Genomic DNA, 18279 nt, shown 5'->3' with positions numbered 1-18279 from the left:
CCACTCACTCGCCAGAAGCAGAGGTGTGCGTGCGTGCATGTGTGTGTGTATGTGTGTGTGTGTGTGTGTGTGTGTCTGTCTCCTCGCACATGCTCACCTGTCTGTTTCTGTCTGCTTTGCGTGCATGTGCATATGTTTGTGTGTGGGCACGTGAGTCTGCCAAATGTGTGTGTTTTCGCTGTGTGACAAGAGGGGGGAGGGGCAGAGGGAGGTTCTGAGTAGAAACAGAGTGTCCAATGTTTCATATTACACTCCTCGGCTGGGGAAAAAAAAAAGGAGAAGAAGAAGAGGAGGAGGAGGAGGAGGAGGAGGAGGAAACCTGGGGCTTCTTTTCTTCAGAGGCATTTAACTGGGAGTTTATGGAGGCTGCAGCTGTGGAAAATGAAGATCTCCTCTGTGGTCTTCGCTCTCCTCACTCGAGCGCTGCTTGGAGGTAGGAAAAGTTTATTTTGCTTCATACCAAAGAAGATGTGGTGGAGACAAAATGTTTTCCACTATTTTTCTGAGGGGCTTTGCAGAAAACATCTGAGAAGCAGACAGGATGTTGGTGTGATGGTTGAGGAGATGGAGAAAAATCTGTTTGGTAGCTAAGATGGTCTGTTAACTGAAACCTCTTCATACACTGTCCAGTTTCTGCTGGAGTACATTTACTTCTGATTGCAGGGTATGTTGGCAAGAAAATAACAAGTTTATCAAAGTTGCATGTGTTTGCAGAGATGAGAGGGGCTTCCAAAGTGAAAATTGGTGGTTTTCCTGAGCGTGTTTGTAAAGTAAAACAGAGCATGCAGTCTCACTTCTACATTAATTTATGATGATTTCAGTGAACCTCTATCAAAACAGCTTCTTACATTTAACAGTTAGAGAGCTCAACATCAACATGCAACACTAAAACAACACTTTTCAGCTTCTTAGCTATATTCTCCCTGTTTTATTCTGTCACTCAAAGTTAAATGAAAGACAAAACTGTGAAAAATGGCACAGATTATCATTAAGTGCAGAGCTGAAAGCATCTTGTGTGTCAGTAAAATGCTTGCATGTCATGGAAAGTGTGGATTATGAAATTGGCCAATGTTGAAAAGACCGACGTGTGATATATTGTCATGCAACGCACTTCGCGGTACAGTTAGTTCCTCTATATTCATGCAACAAATGCCTGCTCAGTGCCAAAAACAACCGGGCTGTCAGGAAAAAAGTCATTTCAGCAACATCAAACTCACTGGAGATGAGGACTGTGTGGATTTCTGAACCTTTCACTGTATTCGTTATGCTGATTCTCAGTCCGTCAAGCTGCTTTGGTGAGCACGTTTTGACACCAATATATTTGTCTGAGCAGGTTTTAGGTGTTTTGTAGCAATACTGAAATCACAGTTTGAACAGGTCATTGATTCTTGTTGTTGGAACAGCAGTTGAGTAAACAAACCCCCCCTCGGGGTCCACTTACTCACCGCTCTGGAGCTTTTGACTGGATCACTCACTGTCTCCAATAGCAGATGACGTTAGCTCAGCTGTTGTGGAAGTGGAGATGTTCAAACTTGACATTATTTTCATTGTCTAAGTTTTGCCAACTGCTTGTGTCAAGGTGAAGAACGATCTGTTCTTTGCTACTGTTCAACTTTTTAGCCAACATGGAGGCAAAGTCCAAAAAGTGAGACAAAGGGATGACGGATCTACTCCTGGATTCACCATGTGTTCACGCACTTCAGATTTTTTTAACTCTTGTGTACGACTTACACATTTAATGAATTCAACTATTTTATCATTTTCTAAATTAGATTAGGATAATCAATTTTAAACTTGAATCAACTTTAATTTTCAGGTCATCACATTTCAACCATATCAGAACAAACCTGCTCAAACCTCGAGGTTTAAAATAATGAGCTAAACGAACGTGCCACTGACTGTTCACTGACAAGATCAAGTGAAGATCATTCAGAAACTGCTGAATTATGCTCCTTTAGAGCGGTATGATTCATAACATGTCTTTATGGGTGTGTTAATGTCCCTGTTATGGTGCATGAATCTCAATTTTCCAGTCCAGACAAGTGTTGTCAAGTCATGTATGCAAAAACTTTCTTGCACATTATGTCTAATAATAATGAACTAATGATACAGGTTTAAATGTGGCTGAAAAAGCAAGACTGGTTATGTGTGCCATATGTGTCATTTGACAATCCTTTTCCAGTGAACTCAGTTTCACCTTAAAACAACTAAGTAACCATCCAAACAAAGTAAATATAGTATTTTCTACTAGTTTCAGTGCTTAATTTGATATGATGTTTTTTGTTTTTTTGTTTTTTTTTTACAGTGCAGTCGGTCATTTGTGGCATGGACAAAACAATGGAGAGTCAGGAAAACAACTGCATGTTTTTAGAGAGATGTCTCAACTCTGTGATAATCAGAGGGTTGCTTTAGCTAGCATGCAGTCAAAACAAGAGAGGAGCATGGCTTCATGTGTCTCATATGTTCTGTTCAGACGTAGCCTGCATCCACGTCTCTGACGTCTTTTTCAGACTGAAAGGGACCATCAGTCCCAACAAATCCAGGAATGATACGACATACTGCTCCGAATAAAGATTTTAAAATAGCATGTATAAATCTCTCTTCTCCAGATTTGTGTTTGGCCGTCAACGTCACAATCACCCCGTCCCCCTTCACAGTGGCCCAGGAGGGTCAAAATATCACACTCTCCTGTGTTGTGTCCCAGCGGCGCCGCAACGCCGCTCTACCCGTGGTGAAATGGACTTTCCTGCCAGCGGGCACAGACCGGCCAGAGGACGAGCTCCTCATCGCCCGCGTCAACATGAGGAAGGCCCGTTTCTATGGCAACTATACAAAGAGTTTCCCGTGGCCCAAGCTGAAGCTGACAGTGGTGAAGCAGGGGAAGATCTTTGACCTGCTGATCTTGAATGTGTCCGAGGGGGACCGGGGGCTCTACATGTGCCGTGTGCAGGAGTTTAAAAAGCACCAGGACCGCTGGAAGGCCTCATCAAACTGCACCGCTGCTACTGAGCTCAGAGGTGAGGGCTGGATTCACTGTTTTATTTAATCGTATCTATTTCTTATCACTGCACAGTTGGCCAAGTAAGCGCACTGTGAGCATGACCCTGCTTCACATTTGATGTCGTTTAAGACCACCTAAGTGGAGTCAAGACGGAGCCAGGAGAGAACAGAGGACACACCTTTGTAAATGTGCAGTAACACTATGATAATGCTTCTAAAGTTTCGTAATGGGATGTTTCACCCAAAGTCTTTTTAGTGTGAAACATTTGAAAGACAGCTGACTTCAAACAGTTTGTAGTTTGAGGGCAGAGGACATGGTCAGCCTGGATTCATTCACTCAAGCTTTTATGTCAGACAAAAATATCAAGTCCTTTAAAGAAAGCCAGTTTTCCACTGTCCATACATCTGCTCCGTATGTTCCAAACACTCACACAGTATTTTGCCAAATGACTAATTCTGGGTGGAGAGGTTCAGAGCAGTGGAAGAACAGGACACGGGTCCTCTGAACCAACCACTTCTACTCACCAGTGTGGCAGTGTATCTCACCAAAGTTTGACAAAAAAATATGATTCACTACTAAGCTAAAACAAACAAAAATGACAGTTAACAACTCAAGAATGACTCATTAGACATCAGTCAGTACAGATTCACATATATCTCTGAACTGATCATTAGATAGTGGGTCATTAACATAATTTCTATCAAACATATCTAGTGTCTACTAGTCCTCACTCCCACATTCTTCAGGAGCTAATCACTAATTAGCAGTTCCCTCCTGATTTGTTCCATGTATACTCAGGACTTTGCATAACTTATTGTCTATGCTTCCAAAAAGCTTCTTTAACTATAAGGACATCTTTTCCGAACCTTGGAGCAGGAATCCCACAATGGTTGCCTAATATGTAAATGGAGTCGCAAGAAAGTTGGTAAGAAAAAAAAAAAAAAAAAAAAAATAGTCAAACTTGAGGTCTTGAGCGAGTAAAGGTGGGGGAACCTCTGCATTCGGCCGATTCATTCTTGGAAGGAGAAACCAGTAGCTGTAGCCCAGTTTCTCACAGAATGACATCACTGCTTTTGATACCGCAGGGCGGAGAGTTAACAGCTATTTCTGCAACCACAACAGAGGCAATGAAAAATGCTGTTTTGATAATAGTAAGACTGCGAAAGGTTTGAGGCAGATGCCAGGTTTGTCTGCAGAGACCTTCCATAGCCCACAGCAAAAAAACTGTGACTGCTGTTGAGCAGCTCCCGGTTGTATACATGAAACTGTTTGAGGCTGGAGCTGGACGAGCGTGGAAAAAGAGCATGGATGCCCTGTTGAGTCTCTCTGTCTCTCTCAGTAATTTAGACCTCAAAAATATGACTGGATCTGAGGGAGAGGGGAGAGGCGTAACAACTCTTTGTGCCACCACATTTCTGTTAGTAGTTCTGTCAAATGCCTCTGCATAATAGTTGAAAACAAATGGGGCCATGTTCATAGGCTTACAGACCTAAACAGAAGCTCCAAGTAAACTAAACATGTGATAAGAGTACACTGAAGATGGCAGTAAAAAACATCGTCCTGGGGGAGTAGATCTGAGTCTCCAGCAGTAGCATTTTCTCTGACCACAACTGGATGATGTAATTCATCTGGCTGAGGAGGCACTGAAGTCGGTTCACCAAGCAAAAGCACTGTCCTGCTTTTAATTTGGGGAGGGGAAATGTCATTGGTTCGGAGCGAGTCTGCAGATTAAAGGATCCTCCGTCTCAATAAGTTGCGGCTTTGACTGAGTGGATGATCTTGGAGACAGAGCAGAGGCAGAGTGTGAGGTTTCAACGCCGCTGCTGGCACATGAGACGTTCACACAATGGAATGGATGACAAATCCACTGGTACCAGATACTGCTCCGAAATCCCTTCACTTTCATAAAACCGCACACACGCTTTAAAAGCTTTGTAATTTTTTCCTCCCGACTTTTCATTCGTGTCAGATTTTGAATCAAATTCTCATGTTCACCAACAGCCACGAGGAGCTTCCTAATTGTTTGTTTTAGTCTCAAACTTTGGTGCTAATTGACTGTTGACTAAGCCCCTTAGTTACTGTTGCTGTGCCCATCAAAGTTTCTGTCCTTGCAGAATACGCACTCTACAATTATGGTTGGAATAAGAAACAATGCTTCCTCAATTTTAAACAGATGGACAAGAGCAGGCGCCTTATTTCTAACCAAGGAAGCTTTGTTCTTGTACTGCAGTGTGGAGCTAGTTAGTCCTAGTATTATGACACTAAGACAAACCATCTACTCATCAAAGAAAAGTATGATAAGGTTGAAGGAGGATGAGACTGTTTCATAAAATTAGATTAGCTAATCCTTGTTACCTGGAGCTGAGTGAATTTGTCAGTTTGAGTGTGTGTGGTCCACCGGCAGCAGATTATAAGATTGACAGCAGCATGAAGGAAGGACCTGCAGTATCTCTCCTTCACACACCGTGGGAGTGAGGGAGGACTTTCAGGATGAGGCCTAACCAACCAGTTTGGTAAATCTGATACTATCTAGGGCAACATTGGCTGAGAGAGCTGGAATGCCAGCTTCACCAAATCCAATAAAAAGCTAAAAAGCAGAGCTGCTAATGTTACCATAAACTTTCATAGCATCCAGGACCAGCTTCCACACGGAACAGAAATAATACACAATGAATGTGACTGTTTATTATTATTATTTATTTATTTATTTATTGTGTAACCTGTAATGTAATTGGCCAATGATAGCCTAAGGACTATAATAATCCATGGAGAGTTGTTTTATCAGACACCTCCTTTGACCAGTTAAGATCCTCCTTTTCACCTCTACAACTGTCATGAGCCAACAAGAGTCCATAAAGAGGAAGTACCTTGTTCTCTTCTTTTGTGTAAAGATCCAGCCAACTGCAACTGATTGTACAGATGACTGGACTGCCAAGACACACTGATCGAAAAACATGTAAACTATTCATTTTCTGTGGTATTGTTGTTGAACTTTGACGAGGGTAAGGCCTCATGCCGTGGTCCCATTGTGTTTTCCAGATAATAAGTCCCAGATATAGTCGTCTGCAAGCATCTATTTGCAAAAACATATTCAGGAGGAAATATAAAACTTGACTTCTTTTTCTATCACTCAGTGCCAGTAGCACTTAGAGTGATTCTGACTGCTGGGGATAAAACTTCAGAGTGTTACTTTTCAAAAGAGACCACAACCATGATGTACTCCAAATGGTTTCAATTTACTAGGTATGCCTTGGATAGGCATTTCAGGCTTATTTTGCAGCAGTGGTAAGAAGTTTTAATCCATCTTTTACACTTTTGCACGTAGGCTAGAAAAATACCCACCATATTCCAAGCTCTGTAAATGCTAAGTATCGACCTGCCATGCCTTGTCAGGGTTAATAACAAGGACAATCAGAAAACAGGGGAGGGGTTTAGCGAAGAGTCGATTGCTTTGTCCTGTGTCTATATTTGTAAGTCAACAGGAGTGGGAAGTCCTCTTCCGTCTTTGCTTTTGTTAACTGGGCTATTGTTAATGGCGATGCTAATGCAAACTATGCAGATTTTCTTTTATTCACTGGATTTTCTGTGTGCTTCTGCTTCACTGAGAAAGCGCTAACACTCACCAAGCCTTCAGCAGCAAAAGGCAAAAACCCTCATGATATGGTTGCAGGTTCAGTCAGTAAGGTGTCTCATCAAAGCAGAAGGCTTTTGACCATTTATGTGAAATTGCTGCTTTGAGAGTGGTTTATCTTAAGAATGAATGACTCACAAAGTTTCATCCTTGCAACAATCTAAAGAGAGTTCCTCTTATTCACGCTCATTGGTGAAGTGCTGTCAGTGTTCAACAACACTAGACGTTGCTCACCACATTTTCCATGGAAGCGTTCCTACAGGCTGTGACTTTCGGGGTGTCCACAGCCAAGTCTGGGCCCGGGCAGACACACAGTCCCTACCGAGGGCTGTTGACATTGGCCCTAACGTGGAGTTTCCCTCCCAAAAGTAGAACAGTCAAAGTCCAGAGAGACTCAGCAGAAATGGAACAAGAGATAGTTGTGCTGAGGAAGGTAGAGTTCAAATGTTTGTCTGCAGTGACAGTCGAGTGGACAGCTGGCTCGTGTCTGGCTCTTAACTGTTCGTGGTCAAGGATGTGGGGAGCTATTTTTATCCAAGGAAGCGCCAGTCCATTGTGGTTTCAGAGATATTAATAAAAAAAAAGCCAACGGAGACATTTTTGGATGGATTCTGCAATTATGACATGAATGGCAGTGCATGTAGAAAATAAAACTGCGTCCTTTATTTTGGATGTGAGAGGACGCCCAGAATTCTGGATGAGAGTAGAATACCTCTCTTGTTTGCTTCCACACACAACTTCGCAGCCTCTTGCAATTTGGAAATTACACTTGTCACATACTGATTTAGATTTATTTTCTAGTTGGAACCCCACTTTGCAGCTTTGAGCATCACATATGATTTAAGGCTGTATTACAATTACTCTTACCTATGAGAACCTTAATGTATGTTAATGAAAATAAAAGTTAGATCTCAGTTTGTAAATCCAAATCCTAATCTGAGCCATCAGGATCTGGTTCTGAAAATCCACTATTCAATTCACTCTGTTTTTATTGAAATCCACCTATTCTGTGTGACTTTGTGAAACTAAACGGGTTAATTATTGTCAGATATTGTTAAAAAGAAAAAGAGGATAAGATTACTTAAAGTTCTTAGTGTGAGTTTCACTCCAAAAATGCTGGACATTTCCCATAATGCAGGTGAATGGCATCCTTTATTAGACACTTTCTGCCAAGTAAATGGCTACATCTTACGAACTTCATACCCCTAGTTTGTCATGCAGGTTGTTATAAACTTGCTGCTGTAAGCCTTTAAAATTCAGGGAAACCGAAATTAAACCTAATGTAAACTAATAAATTTCATCACCATTTGATTTATGAGTTCTTAATCCTTTGAAATACAGTCCACGATTTAGGCTGGATAATTGTAATGGACAGGCTAAAGCTCTAACAACACAGAAAAACTGCACTATTTCTGCCCAGTGCAACAGCAGGGACTGGTATTTCTTCCCAGTATCCACATCAACGGTTGACAGCCATGATAAACATCAGCTCCACATCTGAGGGCTTGAAACCCCTCCGGGACCATTGCTCCTGGTCTCCACTTCACGTGAGGAACAGCAGATGACTGAGACTTTATGTGCACAAAAGTGTGTGTTTGTGACGTCAAACTGATGGAATTCCTGTGGTCAGATAACATTAGGAGCCCAGGTGTTTCCACAGTCCGTCTCACACACAAAACTCCCATTACTCTACTTACTACTGCTATAATAAACACATCCAGAGAGGTCAGAGGGTTTGGTAGAAAAACAGAGGGCAGAGCACAGTGTGGACACAGCCTCCTCTTGGCATAAACAAACTGAACTTTTAGGTATTTCTATAACACGTGTGGGCGACTGCAAGTTAACAAGGGGTTCAGGGCACACGGATGTGGCATGGGTTTAAGTATAGTGACAGCAGGGACCTGTGGGTATTCTATTAGCAGCTTCACAAGAAAAACTGAAAATCAGAAATATCACAGCTTTAGGATCACACAACAGCTCTGTTGACATAAAAAAAGCACATACAGCATGAATAAAAATCCAGCAAAATATGCCTATGTTTGTCACCATAATAGCAACACAGTCAGCAAATAGAAAGATGCTAATTCTAAAAGGATGCAAAGGGAAAACAGGAAGTGAAAGGGTGGATTAGTCAAAGCTTTGTAAGAGACACACAATGTCGCTGTGTATTTGCATTCATCTCTAGTCTTTTATAATGCAGTAAATTAGAGCAGTGGCTGACTCAGTTGATGGTTAAGACACAGAGGATCATTATTCACTCCAGTCCACGTCTGTGATGTTTACAGTGTTGGATTTGTTAGGGCACAAAAAAGAGCCACAAATCTGGAATACAGTCAGCAAATGAATGCATCTCTGTGGCTCCGATGAACAAAAAGTAGTGTGTTTGAATGTTTCCACTGTTGTCCAATGCACTCTTCAGCCTTTTAAAAGAAGACATTTTCTAGATGAGGATAAAAGCCAGTTTGATGGCTTACAGTACGCCAGATTTATCCCATTTCTAATTATTCCAACATGTACAGCTGCCACACTGACAGAGCGACACAGAACCTGAGGGAAAAACACCACACGAACGTCACAGATGTTATCGAGATTGACCCTGTGAAGGATTTACTGTGAAGAACGCGTGGCTCTTTAATTAATTCATCTGCCTTTTTAAACTAGTGGGAGAAAGTCTGTTTTTAATCATATTTCACCCTGCAGCCTTCATTTAGATTGTGCCATGTGCAAAAAAAGATCATGCACAGTAAATAGCCTCTGTACATGTAAATCAGCACAGTCATGCTAATGCCCAGTCTTGCTAGCTATAGTTAGCTTGATTAGCAACAATGCAAAAGAGCCAAACAAACAAAGAAACTTTTTGTGCTGAGTAGAGCAAACTGAGATGTGTAGTTTGAAATTTTTCGAAATTTCTAATTCCTGTGCTCACTTTAAATTTGCTGTCGACTCCTTGGATGACAAACCAACCTATTTGACAAAATATAGCCTAGCTAGTAACAAGGTATGAATGAATTTGACTCTGTCTACCACAACATTTCTGTCAGTATAAAGGCACTTCATTTTCTATTTTGTTTTCTATTTTTGATTGGTGGCGAATTTTGAAAGTCTGGAAAGCTCAAGCATCATGTTGAGGAGGCGAGAAAATCTGATATTCTGTGTTTTCACCTCACATTTTGACTATGAAGCACAGGCTTTGATTTGGCACCGTCTTCCCTTCAAACCTACTCATTTAAATAAACATCTGTCAAAAAACATGATAATCCACAGCCAAGATCTTTATTGTCTATCTTCCCTTTAAAAATGACTCAGGCCAGTGTTTCCAAACAGCAGAATGTAGGTCACATATGGTCAGTGAAGGGTTAGTGGTTTCACAGATGGGACCAAATCTAAAGGCATGTTCCCAACAGAGAACCGTCTGAGGACTAGTGGGTCCATAAAAGCCTTTCAACCAGCAGTTTTAAGGATAGTATTAAAATAAAGTGAAAATGTCAATTTGCCTTCTTGAGGTTTGAAACAAACTGAGACTGAATTAAATGCAGAGGCATTTTAGTGGAAGTCAAAGTAAGATCCACCTCTTCTGTTGTTGATGTCAGTAGCAGTTGGTAACAGTGCTGCTTAGTGCATGTCATTGTCTAAACTGGCATTGCTGGACGCACTGGCCTGTGAACTGGTGAAGGACGTGTGCGGCCGGCTGGTTTTTGTATATACCCTATTATTGCTGGCCTTGTCATGACATTTAGTTTAATAAATGTTATCCTAAAACAGAATGAGTAGTCTGACTCTAGTGTCATAAGTATGATGCAGCACTTTGTAGAACTCTTCTCTAGGATTTAATCTTAGTCTTCTCAGAGCTGCAGGCTTTGCAGTAAACACCGCACTGCTTTATGTGATGATTGGCAGTTTAATTCACACTTAGGCTGTTCTGCTCAGAAATATGGCACCAGTTGTGATTGATGTTCAGTTAAAGCTGATCTTAGAATCAAGCCTTGCTTTATTCAGTTGTCACTTGGAAGGTTCTGGTTAATAATTGCCATGCTTTTTTAGAGTTTAAGTTTTGAATTGCTTTGTACACAAAGAACTGTCTGTAGTAATAATGCAGGCTCAATGCATGCAGGGAGGATCCACGTAATATCTCCAACTGTGTTGATGTGTTTTGAAATCACAAAGCTTGCTTACTGCAACTTTGTCAGTCAGTCAGCACATAGCACAGCCAGTCTGCCTGTGGGAAAGTCTCCAGCCGGCGTGGCGAGCCTGCCTGTCGTCAGCTGTTGGTGGTTTTGGGTATTTCAAGATGCCCTGGTGGGTGTCGCTTCACGAGCTTCCTACCACCAGCTCAGCAAGAGTACAGCGGTGTTAAGACTACTGCGGTCAGATGGGGTGGAGAAATGAGTGAGTGTGTGGGGCGAGATTTCAGGTTGACGATGGGAAACATTTTCTCAGTCATTTTGGACACAAGCAGCACGTAGCTGGGATTCTCATTACGGATGAGGGCTGCATTTATAGGCCTTTGATTCCCCACTCATCCTCTGCTCATATATCGTGTGGTGTAACGGTTATCTAGTCTGCACTGGTATGTCCAGTAAACCATATCTATCAAGACACAGTGACGCTGACAAGGCAGTTTAAGTCACATCTATTTTCCTCCTCACTTTTATTATGTTGTGCACTTTAACACATTGTCTGAGCTGACTTTTTTTTTCTTCGGTAACACTCTGATTAACTTTATGCTAAATACAAAAACAAGCCATGCCCATGTCTCAAACGGCAATCATTACCTAAGGATGCTAACTTTTTTGCCGTTAACTTACATCTGTCCTGCAGCATAACAGCTGGGTTATCACATATGGCTGTAACCATCAAATGCATATTGCATATGCATATTTTAGGGTCATAAATTTATCTGAGCAGACTCAAGACTGAGTTTCCAGCCAAAGACAGACATCTAAACCGGTTACATCGATGGTAGCCAATTGAAAATGAGAAGCATGCTTTCGTCTTCCTCTGTCTCAAGTCAAGGGCCCATTGTTCCACAGTGCCCTGTTGATGCTCACTGAACCGTTTGATTCCTGGCTGGGGACCTTCATCACATGTCATTCCTATCTCTCACTTTATTTCCTGCTCCCTCTCTCTCTAGGCTGTGACTATGTGATGATGCATAACTCTAAACCAACTGAGTTAATTAAGTTATTCATCCTTTTTCACCTAGGAAAGGTTAAGGTTGAGACAGTGATTCAGAGACAGGATCAGGCAGGGAGGAGACCAACCTCGGCTCGTTGTCTTCCTACAATTAGCTTTATTTAAACTCCAGCCAGCATGTAATCAGGCGGCAGGGAGGCCACAGTGATGACTACGGACTTTACATGATTCTCTCTTCCTCTCTCAATCTAGTGCACGTTCTGCCGGCCACCAAGGCCAAAGAAAGCCTGTGGAGCTTGTTTGAAGGTAAGTCAACATATTTTTTAGTGTGTTTGAGTGTGTGTGTGTGTTTGTGGTGGACTGGCACTGTATCGTCCTTGGCAGGCAAAAATAGGCCAACCCAAAGGATATAGTACAGCGCCTTAAATAGCTCAGCAAAACATGTACTTCTTTTTTTCTTTAAGATTTTTGTGTAACTTCAAGCACTAGGCTTGAGGCCGGTCCACTGAAGAGCTAATGTGTATGTGTTTGTGTTTCAGATGTGTACCTGTGTGCAGTGCTAATCTGCTCAGTGGGACTGCTGTGTATGTGCATGTTCACAGTCACAGTAACCTGCCAGTACATACAGAGGAAGCAGAGGTTAAAAGGTTAGCGGCAGAATACCTCTCCACTCTACAACTCAGCAAACTCAGCTTTGTATAGACTTGGAGCTTGCATTTTAATAAATTACAGTAATCTTGGTCCTCACCCCAGATATTTCTTAATGTGTTATATCTCTGCAGATAATTACCACTTGGTCAAAAGCCCTCAGAACAGGTAAGATTTTAGGGTAACAGCCTCACACACAGCGACAACAAAGATGTTCTCAACTGCACTGACCTTGTGGAAATCTGGTTCTCAATCTCAATTCAGCTCAGGAGAGACGGTCACCAGCTTGGTCAGTGTGTCTCCTGCTCTGCCTAAGAAAGAGAGGAGGTACAGGAAGAAAAGGAGCAGAGACTACCAAGAGGAGGTACCACCAGAGATACCTGCAAAAGGTAAAGCAAGAGTGTCAGGGTGCATTTAGTTTTGTCTAAAACATGCTGAAAACATTTTTGTTTTGGATTTGTTTAGATGTTAACTGCAATCACAAGTGAGCCACACCTTGTCAACAAGACACGACTCAGTAGCTCATTTTCTGTTGAACTTAAATAGCTGTTCTGCTTGACTTTCCAAACATGAATATGTGCTAGCATGAGAGGTTCACATCCACCCCTTCTACATATAATTCTTTAGTTATGGGGTGGCATGTGGAATGTGCCATTTTGAAAAGCAAAAAAAAAAAAAAACATATTTGGGATATAGTTATTTTGGGATCAGTACAGTCTTCATGGTCATCGTGTTGTGGTAGAACTCCCACATCCCTGAATTTCCTCCCAACTATGTGAAGGTAAGCACATGTCAAGTTTTTTGTTATGATGGGGAGGTCTAGTTATTGTCATGCACATAGATATAGATAATAGATCTATACAAACCACTAATATTTCTTTTGTCCCTGCAGCTCCCATTGGAGACAAAACACGGAAACCCAAACTTTTAAAACCACAGCCAAGGAAAGTAGTGTTGGTGAGTACCATACATCTGTATCTAGTAATACTTTCCACCTGAGGGTTACCATTATGTGCTGTATGTGTCATTTTGGAAAAATCTCTTATTTGTATTGGTACCTTTTGCCTAAAACTACCAAGAAAGGCACAGTGACAGTCTACCATTGTTACACTGCCAAACACAGTGGAGAACAACCAGCATGTGACAGGAATGTCTGCAAGCAAAAGAGCCAAACAATGTCATAAAATATGCCGCATAATCCAAGTTTAATTTTGTAATTGTCACTGCAATGAAGTGGCTCTGTGGCAGCTTGGCATTTTAATGGCACAGAATGCGGCAAGTGGTAATTGAATTTTGGCAACTTGAATGCATGAATCCTGTCAGGTGACGTCTGCACACAATCTGCTCACATTTACCAAACCAAGGCTGTAAAGCAGAGGGAAACCAATGAGATGGGAGAGGAACACATTTAACTTTTAGGAGTATTCCTTTCTCTGCACAAAATGCATCCTGACTGCTGTTCAGGGACTCAGTTTGAACTCAGTATAGACGATGTCTTGACTCTATTCATATATCCTCACAAGAAAACTTGAGATTAATGATGGAGTTTGACATGAAAATCTTTCCTAACCTCTCTGCTCATTTTCTAACCACCGATACCACTTCCCTCCCGTTCCATCTCCCTCTCCTCCATCATTACGTTGCTCCGCCCTCTGTCTCCTCCATCTCCACATCTCCAGCCGAAGATAGTGGAGGAGAATCTGACCTACGCAGAGCTGGATCTGGTGAAGCCAATTCCAGAGACCAAAGCATCATGTAGCGGCACTGTGTATGCTCAGATACTGTTTGAAGAGCAGCAGCTATGAGAAAAACACATACACCACTAGTAACTGTGTCTTATGTAAAAAGTACTTTTCTATTTATAGTCTGTGTTATTTTTGTTCTGGTGGTTTGTGAATGACAAAAACAGTTATTGTACATATGATTTTATATTTCTGTGATATAACATTCTTTTATGAGACCAAGATGCAAAAGGAAATGTTTTATATACTGGACTTATTCATATAGAATTTTTCTTTTGCACCCATGTTTGAATTCTGTGTAGCTTAAACTGGGAACACAATAGAAGACTACGGTGCTGATTTAGACCAGATTTGTCCATCATGACAATTGGAGGAGAGATTGAATGTTTGAATGCGCAGGCTATTCTGCATATTCATATCAAACAGGTTTCATCAAGTTTGTGGTTATCACAGCCGTTGAGAGTCAAGCTTACTCTTGGGTGAGATGAAGTGAGATCGATAGATTAGGCAGTTGATGCCAGTCTGATGTCTGTGCATTAAGTATGGAGAAACATGAGCTGAATAGCATAGCTTAGCAAAAAGAGTGAAAGCAGGGCAAAACAGCCAGCCTGGCTCCAGCTAGCTAGCTAGCTAACATGGCTAGGGGGAAGTTACACGCTAGTTAGCTAGCTGACTAACATGGGAGGGGAAAGCTACACACTAGTTAGCTTGCTGGCTAATCTGGCTAGGGGAAAGTTACACACTAGTAAGTTGGCTGGTTAATATGGCTACGGAGAAGTTACACACTAGTTAGCTAGCTGACTAACATGGCTAGGGGAAAGCTACACACTAGTTAGCTGGCTGGCTAACCTGGCTAGGGGAAAGTTACACACTAGTTAGCTGGCTGGCTAACATGGCTACGGGGAAGTTACACACTAGTTAGCTGGCTGGCTAACTTGGCTAGGGGAACCTATAACTGTTTCTAGACATATGTCTTGCTGTTTGCAGTGAACAAAAGCATGTACACAACTCCCTGTAAAAACCACAGATTTCAGTATCTGTATAAAACAAAGGAGATTCAATGTAATTAGTGAGCTTTAGAGGTGTTGGGAGATGTATTTTTGAACTTTGGAGAAACCTGTTGTTTTCCCATTTCCAGTGCTAAAATAGCTGCCTCACAACTTAAGCTTCACTTAATGTACAGACATGAGAGAGGTATAGATCTTCTCATCTCAGTTTTTTCCAAAAATGTCAAACTATATTCCGGATGCAAACATTTTAAAAATATGACATACTCATAGGCTCTGCATCCAAGAAACAAAAAGTCACATGATATATAGCCTATTGTTTCCTGTGAGATCTTTATGTCTTAATGTTTCTTAAGCCAGCCAGTTGAACTCTTACATAGTGAATTGTGGGAAACCCCATCCTGACTAAGCCGATTTATGAGGGTAAGACAAAGTAAATTAAAGACATCCATTGATATTGGTTGTGAATTTTCAAATGTGATTTAACTCTAGTGTGTTCCCAGCATTATCTGCCTCTCATCTGTGTTCAGTCGGTTTTTGTGTCAGGCTGCCGCTTATAATGACCACAACTCCACAGAGTTGATATTAAAGTAGCGATTAGCCCCCCGACCTCCCCTGACAGGCAAGTATGTGTGACCATGCAAGCCCTTTCATCTGGTGCCAACATCAACTAAACAGGCCGTTAGCGACACACACAGACATATACTGTACATACATACAAGGGTGGAGTTACATGTAGGCCAAACCCTTCAATGTTCAAACACACAAAGGCAAACACTATAAATCCAAGAGGTTTCAAACAACTGTCACCTGATCTGCAAACGGAGACCAACTAAGATCAGTTTGGGCTCTTGCACAGTAATGCACAAAAGTCACAGTTTTCTACAAATCTTCAGGTGGTTTTGTTATTTGAGATGAGATATGAGCCAGAAGCCATATCAGCTGTGATCCTACATACCTTTGTCTCCTTGCCTTCTCACTCCCCATGAATCTGAGTGTGAAAGTGTTTAGACCTCTTTTTTCCATTTAATGATCCTCTGGATTCAGGAATGGAAAAGCAAAGGGGAGTTTTTTTTAAGCAGTGAACTTGAAACCCAGACACAAAGGCACCGGATTCCCTCCCTTTCCCTAAGACTTCCACTTCTTCAGTAGAGTTATCCATGAAGCTGGAGCAGTGGTGGACGAAGTACTCAGATCTTTTACTGAAGAAAAGGTACCAATACAACAATGTTAAAGTACCTTATTACACATAAAAGTACTGCATTCCAGATCCTACCCAAGTAACAGAACAGATCTATTAGCAGCACAATGTGATTAAAGTCTCAAAGTAAATGCACTTGTTTGACAGGAAAATGGCCCCTGGGAGTGTATTATTATATATAAGATTATTAGTTATTGTTACAGATGTGTCAGTGTGTAAGAAGTCAGGCTTTAATCCATTCTTTTTTTGCTTTGGACAATTCAACGTCTCTGGGGCTCAAACAGTTTTTTAAATGAAACCAAGTTTAGAGGGAAATGTCTCTTTTATAGTCCTTCAAACAGCTGATGTTTTCTAAGGGGTCACAACATGTTTGGGAACCACTGACGTGTTCTTTAGTAATGTGTTATATTTCATAAACGCAGTAAATATTTCTTGTGTAAAATCATAATCTGTTAATAAGGAACCAAAAACTGTCAGATAAACACAGAGGAGTGAAGAGGACGTTATGTCCCTCTGAAATGTATTTGGAATGTGAAATGTAGCAGCAAAACAAAAACTCGTAGTACAAGTACCTCAGAACTGCACTCAAATACAGTACTTGATTAAATGTAGTAATTTCCACCACTGAAATGGATCGCCTCACTTGCACACCTGCTGTTTTGCCCACTTTTTCATCAAACGTTAGCTAAACCGGCTATTTATCTGTATTGAGTAACTTGAAAATGATTTGACTAAAAAAACTTTCATGTCTGAAAATGTCACATAAGTCAAGTTATATGATCACCACAAATCTGTAACCCATTTTGACAGCAAGCTGGTGGTTGTGGACTTTGATGCTTTGTTCCTCTGCATATATCACATCTGAATTTAAACCACTATAGACCTCCGTATGGCACCTTTCCAATTTTCCATTGTTGTTCTCATGTGTAAAGTTCAGTTGCACAGTGTGTATTGTCCGTATATGAAATGACTGAAAGTGACCTTTCAGTTGCAGGCAGAAGTGTCTTAAACTGTGAAATGTAAAGTTTGTTCCAGACCACATTGTCCTTAATGGGAGTCCACTAACTAGAACCATGTGTGTGAACGGTGTCTCTCTGCTCTCTGCCTCTCTCTTTTCCCTCTCTCTGCCCACCACTGACCTCTGCATTCGTCAACATTCCAGCATTTCAGCTCTTGTTCATTTTGTTCATTTCATCTGTACGCTGTGTATCAGTAAGTGAAATAAATATAAAGTGGATGTGAAAAGAGGTGTTTTTAGCCATGCTTGTAGCTTCTTGGATTGTGATGTCAGTCTGTCTGTCAGTCTACCACTTCAGTCCAGACTTAAATATCTATTGGATGGCCATAAAAAATTTATAGAGACATTTATGTTCCCCTCAGAGGATGAAGCCTTCTTTGGTGATCCATTGACTTTTCCTCTAGCATCACCAGGAGGGGAACTTTTGTCATTTGTCACATGAAATAACTGAAGATTTACTGGGTGAATTAGCACAAAATGTTGTCTATACATTCCAAGACAATGTGTCCTCATGGTGTTGTTTATCCTCTGACTTTTTTATTGCTCCCTTAGAACAAATAGACATATAGAGACTTCTCACCTTGAGCTTACATCAGGTCAAAACTTACATTGTGACAAAACTTTAGCAAATGCCTGCAAAAGTAAAGACATTGCCATCTGCCACATCTCTACTGGACCTAATATGCCAAATTAAGGTGAACATGACAAATATTTTGTCTGCTAGATAAAGCTTGACCCACACCAATAATCTGAACTGTATAGAGCCACTGCAACGGACGTGACCTGTGGAAATGATTTAGTGTGACTAATATGAGACAAACATGGAACTATTTTTTCATTGTAGAAAAGTCCAAATGTAAATTTACAATGGTCTCTGTCAGACACATGTCATCTGGCT

General features: G+C 41.2%; 1 protein-coding gene across 2 annotated transcripts; it reads left to right on the top strand.

Annotated features, from left to right (window-relative positions):
- The first annotated feature begins 349 nt into the window (after nucleotides 1-349).
- vstm4b (V-set and transmembrane domain containing 4b) lies at nucleotides 350-17604 on the top strand. Of its 2 annotated transcripts, none has more exons than XM_076759041.1 (8): nucleotides 350-433; nucleotides 2610-3017; nucleotides 12018-12071; nucleotides 12305-12412; nucleotides 12548-12581; nucleotides 12678-12802; nucleotides 13306-13370; nucleotides 14093-17604. In XM_076759041.1, exons 1-8 carry the CDS (start codon nucleotides 382-384, stop codon nucleotides 14216-14218), a joined length of 972 nt encoding a protein of 323 aa, XP_076615156.1. In that variant the 5' UTR covers nucleotides 350-381; the 3' UTR covers nucleotides 14219-17604. The 2 variants fall into 2 exon arrangements, with proteins under 2 accessions (XP_076615156.1, XP_076615157.1); XM_076759042.1 differs by lacking the exon at nucleotides 350-433 and adding an exon at nucleotides 1226-1295 and having other exon boundaries at nucleotides 14093-14314.
- Nucleotides 17605-18279: the final 675 nt, after the last annotated feature.

This window comes from Chaetodon auriga, chromosome 20 (assembly GCF_051107435.1).
Source record: "Chaetodon auriga isolate fChaAug3 chromosome 20, fChaAug3.hap1, whole genome shotgun sequence".
Lineage (NCBI taxonomy): Eukaryota > Metazoa > Chordata > Actinopteri > Chaetodontiformes > Chaetodontidae > Chaetodon > Chaetodon auriga.
Note: the sequence above shows the minus strand (reverse complement) of the source record. Positions and strands in the feature narration are given on the sequence as shown.